Below are 23206 nucleotides of genomic sequence, written 5' to 3'. Positions count from 1 at the left end.
ATAAAAAAACATATTCAAAATTTTCCATTCATTTGTTGATTTACAATTATGCATAATAAGGAAATATGTAAAAAGATAAAACTAAGGGTCTGTTCTCCCCAACTTATTTTCAGTTCAGTTCAGTTCAATTCAGTTCAGCTGTGAACAATACTTTTACTCTCACATATCACTATTCATTTCAGTTCAGTTTAATTCAATTCAGTTCAATTCAGTTCAGCTATTTTATGCCAAAAAAAAACAGACCCTAACACAAAAAATAATATGTAAGTACGAAGTACATGCTTTTTTCTACATTAATATTAATGTTTTCTATGATTTTAAATATTAGTATTAATACTTATATGTTGTCAAACGCATCGAATGTATACGAGGCTAGTATCCCTAAAGATAATCTGGGGCTCAGACATCTTAAGTGGCAAGCACCTTAAGAAGGTAAGCCTTGATCATTGCTCAGAGTACTAAATTATACTTGGACAAGTAACCACTATATATGATAATGATAAATCACCCCCCCCCCCCACCCCCACCCCAATATTGATAAGTAATTAGATAAGTAATCCTGAGACGATAGAAGTGTAAGGTATGTGGGTGTGTTCGGCAACCATAGCTTTAGTAGTAACTTTTAGCTGTTAGCTGTATTGGTAGCTGTTAGTGATTGGTGTGTAGCTATTAGCTATCCAAGTAGCAGTATAAGATATTGATGTACGATAAAAGAAGCTGTCAAAGTAGCTGTTTAGAAATAATTAATTAAAAACTCAAACAAAACTTTAATATATAATTTATGCACCACTAAAGCTATCCCCAAAAGCTACAAATTGTAGCTTTTCACACACTACGAAAACACTACTTGTAACACTAAAAGCTACTTACACCACTACCTTGCCAAACACTACCAAATTTCTTGATTAATATTTTGATCTAGTTAAGACACTAAAAACTACTTTAAAAACTTGTGCCGAACACGCCATGTATCCCCTAAATATTGATTCCACCGCGTCATACCATTCGTTAGTTATGCAATGCGTAATAAGGGATGGCCTGCTAAGACAGTATCCTACTGTCGAGTCAATTGCAACTAATTATCGAAGAAACGGTTGAAGGAATTATGACAACAATGAAAATAAATCATGGTACAAACCTTTGAATCCCCAACAAACTTATCGCTATCATTTTCATTACCTACCATTGAGAATCAGGGTAAAAGGCAGTTATCAACATTCAACAGTGAGTTTATGACTCCTCTCTAATTAAAGTGGATATCTAGCCCGTTCGCTTTATGTCCTCCCGAAATTTGGAGAATACAAGAATTAACATATAAAGTACTTTTTTTATATACTTTCTCTGTTCCGAATTAAATGCAATTTAAATGTATTTTTTCGCATTTTGAAATATTATATTGACCACAAATATCAATAATCATATGTAGTAAAAATTATAAAAATTACATAGATTTTATGAAAATACGTCACGAAACAAATCTAAGAAGATTGTACAGTACTTGACAATGTTTTTTTTTTTTTTTTATGTATAAAGCACAAATATTAGTCAAAGTAAAAAGTGTATAGTGAAAAAGTGCATTAATTGCATTTAATTTGAAACGAAGGAAGTACCAATTATGAGAGAAGGTAGGGAAGATGGAGGGAGGAATCAGTACTTTTCCTTCCAAATCTTTTCGACATTTGAATTGATTTGGTTTTTAAGGAGCAAAGTGGAAATGAATGCTTCGACTACCTTCCCTCTCGTTCTTCCGTAATATATCTGAACACTTCCCTACAGATTCTTCTATCCACACACACTATTAAAGCGCAGAAGCTGAGAGCAAAAACAGAGGTTACTGTAATACTGTCTGCAAAGAATCCAATATAAATAGTCTGGAAAATTAACAATATGATTTGGAAATCACATATCTAGACGAGATAGTATCTCTTCACAGCAATGTTGATAAAAAACGTCAATACATAAAAACATTATTGCCAAACCTCGCCATCAAACAACATTCTCCAAATGATAACAATGCGTGCCTGCAAGGAACGGTTACACAATGAATTCAATTCTATAGTGGAAACTCAAATTAGAAAATTTCAAACTCCAAGCTGGAAATTATCATTAGCTTCGCGAGGACACATGAAGTAGAAAGCTAGTTTGTGGGCATATTAGGCATGAAGATATTTGGTGATCCTAAGAAAAGTATAACATGTGAACTGAACTTTAAGAAAACACAATCAAACGATTATAAAGAGTCTGCTATTGAAGGTTGCCAAAAAAACAGCTATGAGGATAAGTAAGAAGCAACGTCGGTAGATATAAAAGCAAGGGAGTTTCAGTGACAGCTAACACGAAAACAATCAAAAGAAATTTAACAAATCAGGATTCAGGACGCAGCTGCACTTTCTCATATAAGGTTGCACGGACTAAGCTAAGCATGTCTTGAGCACAATAATTATATGCTCACACAGAGACCAGTTGCCTAAACTTTGTGGTCCTGGCTCCAGGTAGAACATACAAAATTACATTAAACACATTTATTCAAGAGAGGCTAAGTGAAGGTGTGCCATTAAAATTTCATATCACATTTTAACTTGTCCATTTTTGGTTCTCTAATTCGATATTATATATAAAAAATTTCTTTTTGAAATTTCTCTTATATTCTGTAGCTATAAGCACTTACCAACCAATTTGGTGATCATGTCCCAGCTTGGTTGCCATCTGATCACCTATATTATACAGCCAGACCTTAAATAAAATTATGTCTGAACCAAACGGGATAAACCTAAGCATACAGCAGAAGCCACAGGAAACAAATGAAATCTTAATGGCTTTTAGCAGAGACAGAAAATCAGTGAGCCTAAGAAATATGTCATCGCTAGAAACTGTAATGGGTCATGCTGAGTCGGCTCATATGCACGACAGCCTCAATAAAGCACGTGCCTGAATTATATGTTTATTTCCTTTATTTTGTTACTATATTCACAGCATTTTATCCAGATCGTCAACATATAAGTAATTCTTTCAATGACCTTTTTTTTTACGCACTTCCTCCGTTCTAAAATAAATGAAACATAGGGAGGAGGCACGGGGATTTAGGAGAGGAGTGAGATAGAGAGAAATACAAAAAGGGACCCATGTGATGAAGAGAGAGATAGAGAGAAGTAAATGTCAAATAAGGTGACATTTAATTTATTTTAGACTTTAGAATGGAGGAAGTATATGATATTTTGAGAAAAAATTTAAAAGATTATATAACTTTTTTAGGACAATTACAGATAATACGTCAAAACTTTTTCCTTGTAATGTAAAAAGACTACAAAAGATGAGTAAGGAGCAAAGTAAGAGGAGAAAGTAACTATGACCAACTCAAAAATCTATTGTTTAGAGATATGACCAACACATGGGCTATGGACTGTGCTGCGCACAGGGCCACACTGAGCCTAGTTTCCTAGACCATTCCGTCGATCAAGCCCACATGAAACTTCAGATCTGAGAATGAGATATTCCGTCAACTCTCTATTTCGTGCAATGTGAACCGCCACACCAAAACCATGGCTCACGACCCATGATCGTGGGTCTTGTGCTTGTGCCCAAGTTGCTCGTGCACCACACAGTGATATGCACTAGAGTCTATACAGTCATAACACCTCAATAAAGTATCACACATAACCATAAAAGAAAGAATAAAATTACACTAAATACAATAAGCCTGCACATGAATCATAATAAAAACTTCATACACTTCAAACACTTCTCTTTTTCATGTTCCTGCAGTCCTACTCATCTACTCATGATAAATACAAGGACAAAGTTAGAATGTTCTATCCCCTAAAGGAAGAGACTGACTTATCTATTTGCATAATACAAACTTGTAAAAGATGCCTTGTATTCAAGCCAAGCTCGGAAACCCGCGGGAGCAGGCTCGATCCCGCGGGCGAAGGAATTCGTTGATGAGGAACAGCCCGAAATCCTACGGGTGCAGGGTGGATCCCGCGGGCGTCCGTCAGAATGGGGAAATTAGGCTGCGGGCGCGGGCGATAACCCGCGGGCGCAGGACGGACGACTTAAACATAACGCGTTTTACGTGTTTTTGTCTGTTTTGTATAAATAGGTTATTTTTACCTAGGTTTTACACTACGAGAAACACTCTATTCTCTCTGTAATCTGGTTTTCCTCACATAATAAAATATTCTCTCTCTCTGGATGTAGCCAAATTGGTGAACCACGTAAATCTGTTGTCTGATTTTATCGCTTTTTGCATTCATAATTTGTTCCTCTCTCACGTCCGTTATAACAAACTGGTATCAAGAGTTTTGGTGATCGATCTGTGTGAGAAAGATGTCTGGGTGAATGTCAAAATCGATAAATTTACCGGGAGGAATAGTTTTAGTCTGTGGCAGATCAAGATGCGGGCGTTACTGAAGGGGGTTGTGGGCACCGTTGGCAAAGAAAGCAACGGATTCAGTCACCGCTGAGATGGCCGTTCTGGAGGAGAAGGCTCATTCACGATTATGCTGTGTCTGGAAGATGACATAATCACTGAAGTCGCGGAGGAGGAAACCGCATCTGGTCTGTGGTTGAAATTAGAGAGTTTGTATATGACAAAATCTCTAACCAACAAGTTGATGATGAAGCAACGTCTGTTCAGCCTGCGTATGCAGGAAGGTACGTCTCTAAGGGATCATCTAGATAAACTGAATACTATCTTACTAGATCTGAGAAATATTGATGTTAAAGTAGATGATGAGGATGCTGCTTTAATATTGTTGGTATCTTTGCCTCTATCATATGAGAATTTTGGGATTCTTTTATTGTTGGGAAAGATAGTCTATCGTTAGAAGAAGTAAGATCCGCTCTGCATACTAAAGAGATTCGTCATAAGGCGTCTGGTACAGGTATAGTCGATCAGGCTGCTGGATTAGTAGCCAGTAGTAATGGACAGGAGAATTCGGGGAAAAAATCCAGGAAACCGTCTTCTAGGGGTCCTAAATCTAGTGATGTCTGTAATTACTGTAAGGAAACGGGGCATTGGAAAAGGGAGTGTCCTAAGAAAAAGAAGCAGGAGGACAAGAATGAAGGTTCTGCTGGCAGAAACTGGAGGTGATTCTGAGGAAGATCTGGCCCTAATAGCTAATAGTCAGTCACATTGTAGGGATGTGTGGGTTCTTGATTCTGGGGCTTCTTGTCATATGTGTTCCGCAGGGAGTGGTTTATGAACTATAAACAGGTTGATGGAAGTGTTACTATGGCCAACAGTGAGGTCTGTAAGACAGTTGGTATAGGGTCCATCAGAATTAGGACATGGCAAAGTTGTACTTTGAATGATGTTAGGCATGTTCCACAGGTCACAAAGAATCTGATTTCACTTAGTCTGTTAGACAAGAAAGGGTTCAGTTTCAAAGGTGAGGGTGGAGGGTTGTATGTCTACAGGGGTTCGAAGATGATCTTGAAAGGGGTTAAACGGGAGACATTGTATGTGTTGCAAGGGTCTACGTTATCTGAGTCTGGGTTGCTACATTGGCTGTTTGTGATAGTGTTGAGAAACAGGTGGAGCACAGAGGCACTCTAGGTTGGAGTGGTGGTTCACGTCAGGGAGAAATCTGTCAACACTCACAATCTGAATCTGAAATTCCGTGTTCTTCGTCATCAAATTGGGTCAGTCATACTTGAATCCTGGTCAGCATGAAATCTTTGGGAACTCTCCCCAAAGGGACGGTTGTAAAGACATGGTGGGTTTTGCACTGTATGTCGGAGAGGTGAATATTTTTGGGTTGTCCAAGTCAGGTGTGGGTAACTTGTATGATTTGCAGGGTACGTCACTGGCTAGAGATGATTCTGAGTTGAAGCTGCATTCTGAGTTGACAAGTGATGGTCTTGAGTGTGAGGTGGAGCTTATGGGGGCTTCTTCACAGGTTGAAAGTCAGAGTCAACGGGAATGAGTTCAACAACCGGGTTTGAGAGTACTACTTGGGTTGAGGATGAGAGTGTCAACAATGAGGTAAGTTTGTGGGAACTTCTACGCAACTAGTTGAAACTAAGGGTCATCAAGAAGAACAACCAAGGGTCTCTCAGCAGCAGATTGGTATGATAAGGTTCGGTTCTATCGATACTTGTGTGCCAACTTATAGCTATGGAGTCTCGAGCGACATGTCTTTGCCAGAGAGTGTTGGGTTGAGAGGTGATTCTGCAAGAAGTCACCAAGAGGTAGCTAGCTTGGAACTCCAGGAGGAGTTGCCTGTATTCTAGTGAGAACGGGATGGAGTGCTCCGGCGCAAGCATAGAAGAACTTCGACGGAAGTTCCCCTACGACAAGGGTGATTTGTTTTGGGTACTTAGACGTAAGTGCAAATGGCTCTAGTTGGAGCAACTGGCAGGGTACTGGCTCGTCTTGATTAAGGTGGAGCTAGTGTGTTTGCGGTTCAGTGAAGAAGATTTGATTTCCGACGGGTAATAAGTTGGGCTTTGGGTGAATGCGCAACATGGGTCTCATAGGCTGTGAGACCGGGTCGTTCATGATAAGTGGTCAGCGATCTTGGCGAGACTGGGTGAGACTCATATGGGGGCAATTCTGGAGTCCTTAGGGACTAATCTGGTCTGGTTGTCTTTTGGGACAAATTTAGTGTTTGGGAGATTCTGGGCGTTGTGAGCAATGCATCTGGTTTTCTGGTTATTGTGAGAGAATTCAAGTCAAGGTGGAGATTTGTAAAAGATGCCTTGTATTCAAGCCAAGCTCGGAAACCCGCGGGCGAAGGAATTCGTTGATGAGGAGCAGCCCGAAATCCTGCAGGGGCAGGGTGGATCCCGAGGGCGGACAGGAAGTCCGTCAAAATGGGGAGATTAGGCTGCGGGAGCGGGCGATAACCCGCGGGCGCGGGACGGACGACTTAAAAACGCGTTTTTGTCCGTTTTGTATAAATAGGTTATTTTTACCTAGGTTTTACACTACGAGAAACACTCTATTCTCTCTGTAATCTGGTTTTCCTCACATAATAAAATATTCTCCCTCTCTCTGCCGTGGATGTAGCCAAATTGGTGAACCACGTAAATCTGTTGTCTGATTTTATCGCTTTTTGCATTCATAATTTGTTTCTCTCTCACGTCCGTTATAACAAAACTCATCACCACCAATATATCAGATCTTAGACTCCAATAATGGTAGTCGGACACGCTCCCCAATGAAACATGAAGACTCACAAAGAAAACCAGATCCATAATATGCTTAAAGTTTGACTTATTTCTCCTAATGAACAAGAGTTTCAAGTCTTTCAACAGTTCTGGTGAAATTAAAAATACTCTTGAATTTGATCAATGCTTCTGCACAGAATATCACATATAAGTGACATATCCCATTTCTAGAGCAAGGAAGCTAAAACAAACTTGCAAGGACGTGTAACGAATAGCATAATTCCCCTTCCAAAGTGACATGCAGGATGTGAGAAGACAGGTAGAATGGAACAACACTTTGAAGCTAGTAATAGACGACGTCAATAAGGGCTTTTTGCGAAATGCATAAGTTAATTAGGGCAGAGAGATTCAATAAGGAGGGGGATAAATAAAAAGAAGGCACCAGGGAGAGCAATGCCTTATGTGGAGAAACCAACATGGCTAGCTATGTTATTGATATTAACAGCATAATTTGCTTGATTGTTTCAAATCTCTTCCCTAACTGTCTTTTGTTTTATCTCACTTCTCCTATTTACTTGCATTTTCTAGTGAGTTTGTTACAAGACCAGTTAGGATTGCAAACCCGAAAGTGTAACACGGGAGTTGGTTTGAGGACATATGATACTTCTCGGCCTGGGTTATGAAGTATCTAGAAGGTGAAGACGAGGAGGAACAACAGAAGGGGAAAAAAAAAGTTATACGTCCGTGGATGGTAAAGGTTCCTTTGTACGCAAGTAGTGCACATATGGAAAGAAATATCGTCTGAGTAAGGCTATGTTCTGCAATGAATTAATGTTTGGCGTTTTGCATTTTAGGGCATGTTCTCTTCGGCATAAAACAACTGAACTGAGCTGAAACTGAATTGAACTGAATAGTGATATGTGAGAGTAAAAGTATTGTCAAGAGCTGAGCTGAACTGAATTGAACTGATCTGACCTGAATTGAACTGAAAATAAGCTGGGGAGAACAGGCCCTTAGTTTCCCTGTACTAGTTAGTATAGTTGTATAGGTTCTTAGAGATTATCGGATACTTGACATTCTTCTACAAAATGGTCGAGCCCGACAACTAGACACCCAAATCCAATTAGACACTTTTACAGAATAACTGTATTAGGAAGATCTATATTTGGTTTCCTATTATCTTACCTTATATTTAGATCTTACTATAAGTTTGGGATACTCGAGTCTTTGATAAAGGGTAGGACTATTCAACTATATAAAGAGGAATTGGATCTAGAGCACACATTGGCATTCAAACACATGGAGAGTTTACACACTTTTAGAATTCCATATTAGAGATCTCGAGAGATTTGTGATTTACAAGGTTTGTAAATGTGGATTCACTAACATTCGTTGATTGATTAGCGATATTTTGATGGTTTTCACCCATACTAATTTGTGAAGGGTGTTTTCCATGTTAATTATGTTTGTCATTATCTCTTATTTTTCACTCTTTAGAGTTGTTCATATTGTTTTTCTTGTTAAACACTTCCTCCGGTAGAAGTGATGCTATAATGGAGTAAGATGGCCTTTTGTTGTTAACACTTTCTCCAGATAAACTCAACTCAATTACCTATTATATGCATATACAAAAAAATGTTAATGAAAAGGCTTTAATATTTCTATCAAAAGAAATGATTTTAATGTTTTCATTTTTGCAATCCTAGTTCCCAAATGTTCAAAATTAGAACTTCCCGTTTTCCGTTTCCATTTCCCAAATTTTGATATTTGTGCAGCATAGATCGCTGCCCTAAGTATGCTAACTGCTAAGTTATATCTCTGCTAATAATTTTCTAATCTGCTAAGAATTAACTTAGCTTGTAGGAGAGCTTTTGTGATGAAAGTACTTAAGAGAAGAAGATGAAATTTGATTGATTGATACTCTGACGGGAAAAACACCAATATCGGGGAAATTAAAAGCATTCAAGAGGCTTGCTCTCTCCCAAAGTGTACAAAGTAACAATAAACTCACTTATTTTTTCCTACCCTCTTCCCTCTCGAATTTCCTGTATTTATGGAGCTTCTATCCTTACTAACTAGCTAACTTGTTCGTCAGCCCACTAGTAACAAAAATCATATTACGACTACCAAAAGTGTGCTTCCCTCTTATCTTGATGCTTAGCATACAAGAAAGTCCATAATGTGTTCCTTGTATCCCTGCTGGCTAGTTAAACTACTCTCAGCATTTGGCTGAAAACCATGAATGAATACCTAATATGGGAACAGAACTCAGACAATACATCTCTACATTTCAGCCAAATGCTGAGAGTCATACTAAACAAGCCAGTAAGGATAAACTATAAATACATTGTGGGCTTTCTTGCCTTCAAACAGGACAAGTAGTATTCCAATATCTGCAAGTGTCGCTTTCGTCAAAAGTTGCTTAATTCACAAGGCATGCCTTCTTGTTAATATTCTTAGACAGTGGCCATATACAATCTGCGTTAGGATGTTTTCTGTATAACAGACCTATTGCACACATATTTTGTTTCTAACAAAGTTATAGATGGTTGAGGTGAAGTGCAGAAACCTTATGGACTAGATAACCTAAAGAATGTGAAAGAGCTTTACTAGCCAGGTTATACAATATCAAAAAGGTCAATGAAAAGGATGACAGTGAAATTATAGAAAAAGCAGCAATTAGAAATTATTTTCAGGCAGTAATAAGGACAATTGTGTATGAGTTGACAAACAATCACCATATCAAGATATATATTCGGCTGAAAAGATAGCTTGGGCTACTTGGAAGATTCTTGCATGTAGAGAAGTGTTGCAGCAAAATGCTTCAGTTGACCCTTATGTGATTCGACGCCTACAAAAAGAGGGAGGAAAAGGATGTAGTTCTCCATCAGGACGAGTTATCTTTTCCTACTCCCTCACAGCATATGGTGTCGTGCTGAAAGTACCAGTTGTAGAAAACCTGGAGCCTCAAAGACAGGTTTTCCCTGAGCTCCGCTTCAGCACTAAAGCCTACTTGCTACAGGTTTTCATGTGCCCTGCTTAGCTGAGGGTTATGACAAGACTTTTAGACCTAAATTAAGTATCAAGCACTTTATCAACATCACCAGAGTATGAGATTCCCCTAAAGCCTTTGCTGGAGGTGGTTTTTTCAGCCAACTCCCAATATCTGTCACTATCCACAGTCCGTCTTAAGCATATAAGTTGCGAGCCATATTATTAGGTTATCAGCCCTTTGTGGCAGAAAAGCTAATAAGGTAAATTAAAGGTTCCATTTACCCAATAAAATAATGTTACAAACAGTCTCCATGAAAAGCAATAGGGTGGTCTAAGCACTTGATGTGTGATAAAGACATGAACTACAGTTAGCCCATCAATGTGTAGGATATCACAAGGTCATCTTAGAGTCAATTTCTATCTCAAAAGAGTAAGGCTTATGTTAGCTATCTAACACCTAATAAGAAAGCTAGAAGTTGAGATTTCGGTCTCTCATCTGACCCCAAATGAATCTTTACTTATTTCAAGAAATAATTTGGCAATGTACATGGTGTTAGTTAGATAATAGCTTAATCGTTCATAGTTTTTCATCTCAAAAACAATCAACAGATTCTGCAGCACATATACCATATCGTCATCATTCAAATTCTAATAGATCTTTAAAAGTATGAAATACTTAGAACCATCAGCAATACACAAGAGCTGTATAAACCACTAAAGATCACATTGTTTACTACACTTCCGGCCAGGGGTGGGACAAATCCTCAGACGATAATGTCAAATAGAATTCCAAAATTCTCTTGATCATTTTTGGATGCATTACCAGCAACTGTTTTCTTGTGAAAACTAAGATGCAAAGTCTGATAATAAGTTATTAGCTACTATTATAGTGTTACAAAAAAACTACAGATTTTTCTGTTGAATATACCTATATAAGCGAATTCCAAATCACGATATCAACGAGTTAGGATAATATTATTTACTTTGTATCTTATGTATTATTCTTGTCAACTAGCGAATGATTTTTTTTTTTTTTTTTTTTGAGGAAAGCAAGTGATTTTGTTCATAACTCTTCACTTCACCAAATGTGGTTCTAATCCAAACTTAGTTCCATAGTGATCCCCAATTTGTTACCATGAATCCCCAATCAACTCCGAACAGTTGTGCAGCTTTGTTCTATGTAAAACAGCCATGAGATTATCAACTTCATTTTGCAGAATAAGTACCAAGTTTTACACCACAAACGTCAAGTGCCATACTACAACTGCAAACATACTTAGAACAGCCTTTCCTATGTAGCATGTAGACGGATAGAAGCAAGATACAACAGCAATCAACATAATTATTCAATGCAGCATCACTTATATACTCAAACAAACATCAATTTGACACACAACAGAATCAGCAAAGCCAATATCCTAAAGCAACAATCAAGAAGATAAGACATGTCTTACCCCAAATCAATGAGGATTGAACCAACTCGAAGGTGGATTATAAAGCTCCACATAACTCTCAGAGTCTTCCATAACAGAGCTAATATCTGTCTTCATGTCAAAAACTTTGGTAAAACCGATGATCCCTTCATCACCAAAATACACTTTTTTGGAGTAAATAACATTCCTAATACATCCATTGTACTCACTTCTCAACAACGAAAAATTCGCATCGTCACCAATAAAGAACACACAATCCTTCAAGTTCAACTCATAATCCCAGAACCGACCCTTTTCATCCAACTTAAACACTCCAAACCTCGTCTGTATATCGTGAAAAACTTCATCAACTAACCACAAATCCCCATCACATTCCACCAAATGAGTACAAGTACCATCCCCATACATCAATTTTGGAACCAAATCAATGGGTTGCAACCTAGAATCAATCATAACAAGCCTTCCTTTTTTATCAGCAGTAGCATAAAATTTACCATTATAACTAATAATATCATCAAAACAACGCCCAAATGCCTCAATTTCAGTCCACACATCATCTCCAAACCTCCAGATTAACAATCCCCCACTAAATTCCAGACCTAAAACAACAAAATCGCCATTTTTGAAGAAATTTCTCGCAACCACCACCTTCTTAATCTCCGAATCCAAATCCGAGTAAACATAATAGGATTCAGAAACAACCGAAATTCTGTAATCGAGAAGGTTAATAGAAGAATTAGGTTGAGGAAATGTGATCAGAGTCGAAAGAGGGTCGAGAAGAGTGAAGGTGTTGGGGCAATTTTCTCTCACCTCGAGTTTGATAAGGAAGAAGCCGCCATTAGAGGGGTTTTGAGGAGAAGATAGAAGATAGACGGTTCTTTGGAAGAGAGAGAGAAAGTTGGAGGAAGGGGAGAGTGGGGAGGGGAGCTTGAGAGGGAAATTAATGTCGGAATGAAAGGAAGAAAGTGCAGAACGCCATGATCTGCAAATCGAGCGAAGTCGTAAAACGCCGATTTTCTTGTCGAGACGATCGGCGATTGATGATAAGATGTCGCGTGGAAGATCGGGCCAGGTTGATGAATTCGTCGCCATTTTTACGTCTCCTTTCAAGTTTACGAGCTTTCTGAGTATTTGATGATGATGGATTATGGATGTGTTCACAAGATAACTAACACCAAACTAAGTCAAGGTCAATCGTCAACACTGGAATGGCTGGTGGAGATTTTTTTTGGTATACAAGGAAAGTTAAACACCCTTCTTTGGTGGGAGAACCCTAATGAATCAACACGAACAACAATCCACCTTGCATGGACCTGGTTCACACTAAAATCAATGTGGATCAGGCCCAGGCACGTGATTCGGTCAAAAAGTACTCACTTTCAATTACCCAAAATGTGCGATTTTCTCTCTCTTCAATATCTCCAAAATCCGCGATTTTCTCTCTCTTCAATATTTCCAAAAACCAAAGATTCTATCGCTATAAAATTTCTGCAAATTATTGTCACTCTTCATTCAAATTATTTTTGCAAACTAAATTGATTCTTCGACAATTTCCTATTCAATTGAACAACCACTACACTACACTTATTATCAACTTGTTTACTAACAACTAATAACAATTCGACAAAAAAATTCAAATGATCATCACAAAAACCTAAACTCTATGATTACCTAGAAAAACACACTATAAAATCTATCATAAACAAAAACAATAAAGGAATCATGAATGTACCTTGCTAAATTCACAAAATCGCTTCCAAAATTGCTTTTAAAATCGCTTCAAAATCGCGTTGCTTCATGTGGTGGGTTTCTTTTTGGAACAGGTGACAAGAAATGAAGGGGCGCCATTCTTTTTTTTTTTTTTTTTTGAGGGGAAAGAGAAGTGCATTAATCAAAGGGACATAGTGTCCATAAGTACATAAGGTGTTACCGTACTAGGGCAGTGATGCTCCCAACACTACTCAACACCAAAAGGCACAACTCTAGCAAGGTTATGGGCAACAGTATTCCCATCCATTTTAACATGAGAAAAAGAAACAGAAGAAAATGCATTACACATAGAAAGAATGTCCCCAAGTATTGCATCCAAATCTAAAAAGAAAATTGCTGCTTTCGATAACCTTTTCGTTGCTACCAGAGAGTCGGATTCAAAAATCACATCAGCATACCCATGAGCTTTGGCCAAGCGGGTTGCCATGTAAATGGCCTTGCATTCAGCTACCTCGGGAGGCCAGTAGGCACGCACACGTCTAGTTGCAGCAAAGCACACCTTACCTTCCGAGTCGCGGGCTATCACTCCAAGTCCCACCCATCCTTCCTCGGCCAAACTTGCATCCGTGTTCAATTTAATAGCACCAACCGGGGGAGCATAGCATCGACTTGGGCTCAGAGTCGGGGGGGAGTGCACTCCTCCATAAATCCTCATAGCATAGTTATTAAAATCATCAACTTGTCTCATAATTCTCTAGCCCACAACAGTGGCAGGGTGACTTGTATGCTCAAAGACTCTCCTGTTTCTTTCAACCCAAACGTTCCATAGGATATAACAACCCTTTTGAACCACATTTGCATCCATCTCACTCCATCTAACGAGGGTATCACACATGGCTTCATCTTCCACCTCTGGCAATAATATATGACTACCCAGCTCTTCCCACAACTTCAGCGACATAGGGCAGCGATAGAATAAATGTAATTGCGTTTCATCCTCTCTAGCACAACAGGGGCACCCTGCTTCATCGATGAGGTGGCGTCTCTAAAGTACTTTCCTTACTGGGAGTGAACTTGTGCAGGCACGCCACAGGAAATGATGCACGCCACAGGAAATGATGTACCTTAGGCGACACATTTAAGCTCCATAAAATATTCAACACCCTATGAAAATCATCCAGGTTCCCCTCTTTTCCCAACATATAAGCAGTTTTCACCGAATAAGTGCCGTCCTTAGAGTACGCCCAAGTTAAATCGTCCTGTAGACATATAGTGCTTAAAAGAATGGCCAGTATACATTGTTGGTCACGTTCATTGAAATGGCTCTCAATAAGTTCCACATTCCACTCCTTCCTTTCAACATCCATTAAATCTCTCACCACTTCTAGTCCCTCCACTCGAGCACTCTTGATGAATCTACCTTCTTCATCCCCCACCCATGGTGCACTCCATATGTCAATTTTCGTACCATCTCCAACCCTCCAAATCAAACCCTCCAATACCAAACTCTTCGCACCCCAAATACTCTGCCACGAGTAGCTATGCGAGTATCCTAACCGCGCTTGACAAACATCACCATGAGGATAATACTTGGCACTCATTACCCTACTCAAAAGGGACTCTTTATTATGTAATAACTGCCAAACTTGTTTAGCCAATAACGCATCATTAAAGGGCGCCATTTTTTTAAGTGAAGTGACTGCAGTTCAGAAGATCATCACAAGATTATGCGCGCTACCCATTACACGTAATTATTACTTTATGTCATTTAACCATGGCTTAACTACAATTGGGTTAGTTTTATTTAATTATGGCCATAGTAAACGTTACGTCCGTAAAGGTGAAAAATACCAAATGTTAAGTTCTTTATTTATGCTTAACTCACATACACTATATCATACATAAATACACTATATGATCTATAAACACACTATATTACATAGAAATACACTATAGATTATTACGCTATATCATATACACTGTGAGGTTCATACATTATATTAATACATAGGTACACTATATCATAAATAGGAACACACTAGCAGATATAGAAAATATATACGTAAATGCAATACAGAAACATACACTATATCATACATAAATACACTATATCATAAATATATACACTATACCACACACAAATACACTATAGAATATAACAAAAAATATTGCGTACTATGGAACTCAAAAATGGACTAAAATTCACAAATACACTATATCACAAACCCATACACTATATCATAAATTGATACACTATATAATATATACATACACTATAATAAAAGTGACAAAAATGTTTTCATTCTTTTATAACAGGTTCAACTGAATAATCACTGAATAAACATGAAATTGGAGGAGTTTTACTTGGTCAAGTAAGATCAACATTGGATGATATAAATGAGCTATATTATCAGCATGCTGCTATAGTAGGGTTCAGTGTTAAAAAAAAGAAAAAAAAAAAGAAGGAACACAGTTGTGCATCAAAAGTACTATGTCTGCTCTGCTCAAGGGAAAAGAAATACCAAAATCAAAGAAAAACAGGGAGAGAATAATACAGATATAATGATACAAGACAACAATTTAAAGAAACAAAGGACAAGAAGAGTTATGATCACAAGAACTGAATGTCCTGCTCTGATTAGAGCAAGGATGAACCCTGAAGGACACTATGAAATTGTGCAACATGTTATAAAACACAATCATCCACTTACAAGAGAACCACTATATTACCTTCATAGATCTGAGCGTCAGATGAGTGTTCCAAAGAAATAAACCATACAAGCTATGCAAGAGTGTGGACTGAGACCGATATATTCATTCAAATACATGAGTACAGAAGAAGGTGGTGAAGATATATTGGGTCATTCCATGAAGGACCACTTCAACTGCTGTTATAAATTCAAAATAAAACCAAATGAGGGAAAGGATTCACAAAATGTTGTTGATAACCTTTATGAGCAGATGCAAACAGATAGTAACTTCTTCTTTAGAGTAAGATTGAATGATGAAGGAAAGACTCTATGATGCTTGAGGACTATACAATCTTTGGAGATGTTATGGTTTTTGATACTACATATATGATAAACAAGTATAATATTATTTGTGCACCATTTGTAGGAATTAATAACCATTGGAAAAACACAATGTTTGCATGTGCATTTCTTGCGGATGAGACAATACCATCATTTGAATGTGTTTTATTTTGAAACATTCAAAAAGTCAATGAAAGGTAAATGTCCAATAACTATATTCAGCGACCAAGATGCTGCAATTGCAGGAGCAATTAAAAAGGTACTCATGTTTATGTGACATTTGCACAACTTCTGTTATGTACTATTGAAAGAGCAATATATATTACTTGAAAAACTAATTAAATGAACTCATTGACAGGCTTTCTCAACCTCAAGACCCAGGCTATGTTTATGGCATTTGAGTCAAAATACAAATCAATAATTTGGATTGATGAAAGCAGATAAGGAATTCAAAAATATTTTTCACAAGTGTCTGAGTGGTTGTATTACTACAACAGAATTTGAACAAACTTGGAGCACAATGACCAAAAAATACAAACTAGAAGATGATCGTTGGTTCAAGAGATTGTATAGTTTGAAAGAAAAATGATGTACAACATTTAGCAAAGACTTCTTCTCTGACGGAATACTATCTTCACAGAGAAGTGAAAGCACAAATCATGTTGTTAGGTTTAAGGCAACCAAAACCACTAGCTTAATTGACTTCTTTTCAATATTCCAACAAATAGTAATAAGGTGGATAAGACAGGAAGAAAGGGATGATTTTGATTTCTGCATGAGTCCACCATTAAAACATGCTGCTTCATAGTACACACATACTCTTTTCCGAGATTTCAAGGACGAATTCAAACATGCAATGGCAAGTGCAATTGAATTAGTTGGTACACAAGGGAACATTATGACATACAAAGTTTTCCTCAATGGCATTGATGGTTCTTTTCAACAAGTCTCCTTCAATTACCCAGAGAAGACAATTGAGTATGGATGCAAAAATTTTGAAGAATCAGATTGGTTATGCTTTCATGCCATAAGAGTTCTACACTTACATTCTGTCCAAAAAATTCCAGAGAAATACATATCATCAAGGTGGACAAGATTTGCAAAAAAAGAAGTTTGGGAGAAATTTGATAATGAAAAGAGAGAAAAGGAGAAATAAACAACTTCACACCATGGAGGCTTCACATGATAAGGAGTTATGTAAATACACTATACACCAGAACAACAATACACTATATCAAACGGAAATACACTATATGATCTTAAAACACACTATATCACATAGAAATCCACTATATGTTTGTCTAATACTATATCTGCGCTATATCACACACAAATACACTATATGATCTATAAACACACTATATCACATAGAAGTTCACTATATGTTTGTCTAATACTATATCTACACTATATCATACAAAAATACACTATATGATCTATAAACACACTATATCACATAAAAATACACTATATGATTTGTAAGCACACTATATCACATAGAAATCCACTCTATGTTTGTCTAATACTATATCTACACTATATCACACACAAATACACTATATGATCTATAAACACACTATATGACATAGAAATACACTCATGTTTGTCTAATACTATATATACACTATATCACACAGAAATACACTATGATCTATAAACACACTATATCACATAGAAATCCACTCTATATACTATATCTATAGTATATCACACACAAATACACTATATGATCCATAAAAACACTATATCACATAGAAATCCACTATATGTTTGTCTATATACTAACACATTAATGCCATAAGGTACTACAACCTCATATTATAGAGCCACATAATAGAACTAGCTAGAGTAGTGATAGAGAAAAGTTTCAAGAAAACAAATTCAAAAGTTGAAGAATTAATAAAGATTGAAGAAGCAAAAGCATCAGCTAGAAAAAGCTAAAGCTCATAAGAAAGCATTACAAGAAACAGCTGCAACATTACAAGCTAATGAGAGTCAAGAAAACAATGTACAAGAATCAGCACCAAGACCAATAGTCTTGGATCCAGGTAGAGCAGTCACAAAAGGAAGAGACAACAAGCGAATAAAAGGACACTATGATTTATACAAGAAGGCATAAAAAAAGGGAAAAAAAGACACAAGGAGTTTGGAAGTATAACTCCAAAAGAACATCTGTTCTAAAATACTTTACCAAGAGAACTGTGCAATGTTTTTAATCATTTGATATAGTTATGAAGTACATTATATAAATAAATTCTTATGAAAAACTGTTTATAAACCCATTATATTTACACAAACCCGCTGTGTTCCCCATTATATTTACACAAATTACTAATTTGTTATACTCTATATGTCAACAAGTAAAAGTACATTATATCATATAGAATAACACTATATTATTGAAAACTACACTATATCATTGAAAACTACTATTAGAATACTAACACTGTTTGTAAAATCATTTAAGACTACATAATTACATAAAGAAACATTATTTGTAAACCTATTATATCAACACAAACCTAGTACTAGATCAGTAACATTGTTTGTAAAATGAATTAAATACATTAGTGTAGTTTTACTTTCCAAATTTGACAATTAACTTTTTCTTTCATGTCTTCTTCTCCTTTCCATCCTCAACTTGTTTCTCCTTCTTCTCGTGGTGCATTTTCTGTCTCAACTCCTCTTCAATCCTCTTACTCTCTTCAGCTTTCTTCCTTTTATTTTCTTCAATAAAAGCAACAATCTCTGATCTCTTTGATCGGAATGATATCACCTTCTTCACAAGCTCACTTCTATTCTTATTTAGATCAGACAAAATCATGCAACTACACAAGGAGATTCTTGCTGCATTCCTAATTTTCTCCTAAAAATAAATCAAATAAGTAAGAAACTATATATATAAAAAAATTAAATAGATAACTCAGTTAGAATAATTATATTAAACTTACATCATTCAAATATGGGCATTCAAACTCTTTCGAGCATTCAAAAAGTAGCATATGGACAAGTATGTACACACCACAGTCCAAATCATATGCACCTTTTTTCCAGCTTCCTTTGACTTCTGTCATTCTTCATAAACCCACATCATCACCTTGAGATTATGGGATTTCATAATGTTGGAAAAGACTTGAAACTCCATCAGCATTGATTGAACTGAGAGTCTCCATCATTTTCTTATATTCCTCATCATCATCCCAAATCTTATTATCAATATAGAAAACAACCCTTTTCTTTGTTTCCAGCACAAACAGGACAAAATGATTACCTCCTTTAAGCAAAATAGGGAAAAAAACCTACAAAATGAAAAGAAGTATAAACTACACTATATATATCATATACAAAGACACTATATCACACACAAATGCACTATATGTTTGTAGACTATATCATAAAAGAATACACTATATGATATACAAACACACCATATCACATATAAATCCACTATATGTTTGTCTAATACTATATCTACACTAGCACATAAAAATACACTATAAAAAAGAAACACACTATATCATAAACAAATCCACTATATGATATTAAAAGCACTATATCATATATAAACACACTATATATTTGTCAATTTGTACTAAGAAATGCTTTCATCATAATTTGAAAAACAGAATTTGTCTCACCAATTCAACACCAGCATCCAGTTTTGAAATGTTACTCAAGTCTTCATTATGAAACTTCCAACATGTGATCAAACCATCAATGCGTTTAGCATCAGTTTTATCTTCAAGCACATGGAATAATGCAGCCTGCAACATAAGAACTCATATTATGATGAATAATGCATGCAAAGATAAAGAATTCAACAACATAAAAATATATTACAAAAAAAGTTCTTACACCTTGAGAAGAAGTAAAGTAAAACTTTTTTCGAGGAGAAGAGAGATTGAGTTCGTTGATATTCAACATTCTTACCCAATTATCTAAAACTGATTCAAACATCTCAGTCTCAGTAGCAATCGTCCAAATCTCACTCCGAGGTATAGAGAAGAAGGCTTCATCCAGCTGAAAGATCTCTTCACTGCAACAAGCAACACAAATTGTAAGAATATTTTCAATAAAAACAATACATTAAACAAATTTCAGTCAAAAATTTACCTCCCATCTAAAGGATGTGATTTTCAGAACATAATCAACGGCCTCCCTTAAAATATTGGGAGATCTTGCATCACATCTTCAAAATCTTTCATCATCTTAGAAAGATGACTGAAAGGACCCTCAACTGCATATTCATCCAGCCTTAGAGTTGACTTGGCTGGACCCCTAGACAAAGCATATTGGAAAACAGTCCATGTATTTTCCTCTACAGACATGTTGTCACTTGCATCATAAAAAACGTTATTGACAACATTGTTGATGATATCATTGGTCTTCTAACTCATTTGAGTCACTATAAAGCTAGGGAATGCAGTAGTTAAAGGATTAGACACTTCTTCCCAACGTAGTAAGAAGGATTAGACACTTCTTCCCAACCAGCTGGCAAATCCTTCACATCATATGCAATTGATACCATTTCATCAAAGTACTTCTGATAAATTGAACTTGATAAAATTTTTTCAAGATCATCTTGGGAAGGATTATCAGACGGAGGATTGCCAGCCACATAAGAGTCCTTCAAACTCTTTAACGAATCTATGTGTCAATGAGAGACAGCTTCCAAATCCCTCTTCCACAGCAACCACATAGCATGAAGCTCCTACAAAAATCAAAACAAATTACTAATTTGTAATACTCTATATGTAAACACCAACTATATGAAAATAACACCAACTTTATGAAAATAACACCAACTATATTAGAACAGAAACACATACGCTATCACATACACTATATCATTCAAAACTACAATATATAATTCAAAACTACACTATATGAAAATAACACCAACTATATGAAAATAACACCAACTATATTAGAACAGAAACACATACACTATAACATACACTATATCATTCAAAACTACACTATATGAAAATAACACCAACTATATGAAAATAACACCAACTATATGAAAATAACACCAACTATATGAAAATAACAGAAACACATATACTATCACATACACTATATCATTCAAAACTACACTATATGAAAATAACACCAACTATATTAGAACAGAAGCACATACATTATCACATACACTATATCATTCAAAACTACACTATATCGAAACAACACATTATTCAATTTTTACAACTATCAAATATTAAAACCACACACTATACCACATACATACACTATATCATATAGACCAACACTATATCAGTAGAAAATACACTATATCAAATACAACACCACTATATCAAATAAAAACATAATATCACATATCAGTATCACATAACCACACAATCACCTAAAACCACACTATATCACATATAACCAGACTATATCACTCAAAACTCTACTATATCAAAAATTTGAACTTACATCTCTAGCTTGAGCAGTATTTTCTTCATCAGCGAGACTTCCTGGTGGAAGCTAAAACTGAATATGAAGCTTGCCCTTCACCTTCCTCTTGGGCGCAACCTTCTTTGGTACATCAGTACCGCTACTTCCACCACTTATTGTATCATCACTCAATATAGGACGTGGTACATACTGAATTCCATTTCTCTTTTGAACCGACTTCATCCGGCTGAAATCAATTTGCCCATCATCAGTGTTAATTTAAGACTCGATCATGCCGTTGGGGCGAAAAAGTAAGTGGGTAAAAGTGATATGCGTCGGATGGGTCAAGGAGTGCGATGCAAATTAGACTTTTCACTAGTGGAAAAAAGCCCACCTGACGCGGTCAAAATCGAGCTTATGGATGTGATTTGGGCCGCATCAGATGGGATCGCAGCAGGTATGAGAAAGAATCTGATGCGGTCCACAACCGCATCAGATTCGTTAGATCTGATGCGGTTTTAAACAGGACCACATCAGAAAATAAGGGAAGGTTTTCAAAAAAAAAAAAAACAATAGCTGCGAAAATTTGAGATATCAACAGCCAAGCAATAACCCAACAAGAGCTGTATATCAAAAACCAAAAATAATTGGACGAATATTATACAAAGGACGAAAAAAAATTACGAAATTAATAAAAGAAAAGGACGAAGAGGAACGAATTTATACAAACAAAAATTAAATTAGATTATACAAATTAAAAACGAATTTCATTATTCTATATACGAATTACACGAATTACAAAGAGGAACAAAATAAAAAACGATAAAGTAAGAGGCTTCGTGATAAAAAATCAAACGACAAAGAGGAACGAAAGTATCTAGCGATAAAAACGATTTGATGGCTTCGTGATAAATTGATGAACGACGATGCACGACAAAGAACGCCGGTGAATGTGACAGCAATTAATCATGAACGACGAGAAGAAACGACGATTTTCGTGGGTTTGAGAGGGAGGAGGGAAGAGCATATCTGAAGAGGAGAGAGAGGAAGGATTAGAGTTGAGTATTGCATGAGGAGAGAGAAAAATGGCACCGTGGGAGGAGAGGTTAGGGTTGAGTGAGGAGAGAGAGAGAGGGATTAGGGTTTGAGGAGAGGATACATGGGAGGGAGTTGAGGAGTTTTAGGGTTTTTGAGAGGTTAGGGGTGCCGGGTTTGTTAAGTTAACATGGGCCACGCACGAGTGGGCTGCGCACTAATATTTTGAGCTTCACAAAATTACGAAAATCAATCGCATCAGATTTTGTAATCTGATGCGGTTTTTAATCGACCGCATCTGATTTTTTTGACAAATTTCCCTCTGATTTTTTGAAGCATTTTCTCGATCGGGCACAAACAACGACTTCCTAATCCCATCGGGCGCTCCATAATTTTCTCATTTTCCATCTTTACTTCCAACACCCCGAGGTCATAAAACTGTCAACATTTTACGTTCAAGGGCTAACTGTGTTAAGTTTTTGTCAG

At 36.6% G+C, this 23206-nt stretch overlaps 1 protein-coding gene across 3 annotated transcripts; it reads right to left on the bottom strand.

Moving 5' to 3' along the window:
* Positions 1-1409: 1409 nt before the first annotated feature.
* LOC104884560 (F-box protein SKIP23) lies at positions 1410-12783 on the bottom strand. 3 transcript variants are annotated; one of them, XR_788742.4, is made up of 3 exons: positions 11562-12783; positions 2669-2714; positions 1814-2021 (listed from the first exon to the last, which is right to left on the bottom strand). XR_788742.4 is itself a non-coding variant. In XM_019247628.3 (2 exons), the coding sequence occupies exon 1, from the start codon at positions 12630-12632 to the stop codon at positions 11568-11570; it is 1065 nt and encodes a 354-aa protein (XP_019103173.1). In that variant the 5' UTR covers positions 12633-12783; the 3' UTR covers positions 1410-1812; positions 11562-11567. The 3 variants fall into 3 exon arrangements, 2 of the variants coding, with proteins under 2 accessions (XP_019103173.1, XP_010667538.1); XM_019247628.3 differs by lacking the exons at positions 1814-2021; positions 2669-2714 and adding an exon at positions 1410-1812; XM_010669236.4 differs by lacking the exon at positions 2669-2714 and having other exon boundaries at positions 11562-12782.
* Between the last annotated feature and the right edge of the window lie 10423 nt (positions 12784-23206).

The sequence above is a fragment of the Beta vulgaris genome, chromosome 2 (assembly GCF_026745355.1).
Source record: "Beta vulgaris subsp. vulgaris cultivar EL10 chromosome 2, EL10.2, whole genome shotgun sequence".
Lineage (NCBI taxonomy): Eukaryota > Viridiplantae > Streptophyta > Magnoliopsida > Caryophyllales > Amaranthaceae > Beta > Beta vulgaris.
This window is presented reverse-complemented; position numbering and strand designations above follow the sequence as displayed.

Bases quoted from the DNA above. Each gene is read 5' to 3' on its own strand.
- LOC104884560 (XM_019247628.3), bottom strand. From the start codon at position 12,632: ATGGCGACGAATTCATCAACCTGGCCCGATCTTCCACGCGACATCTTA.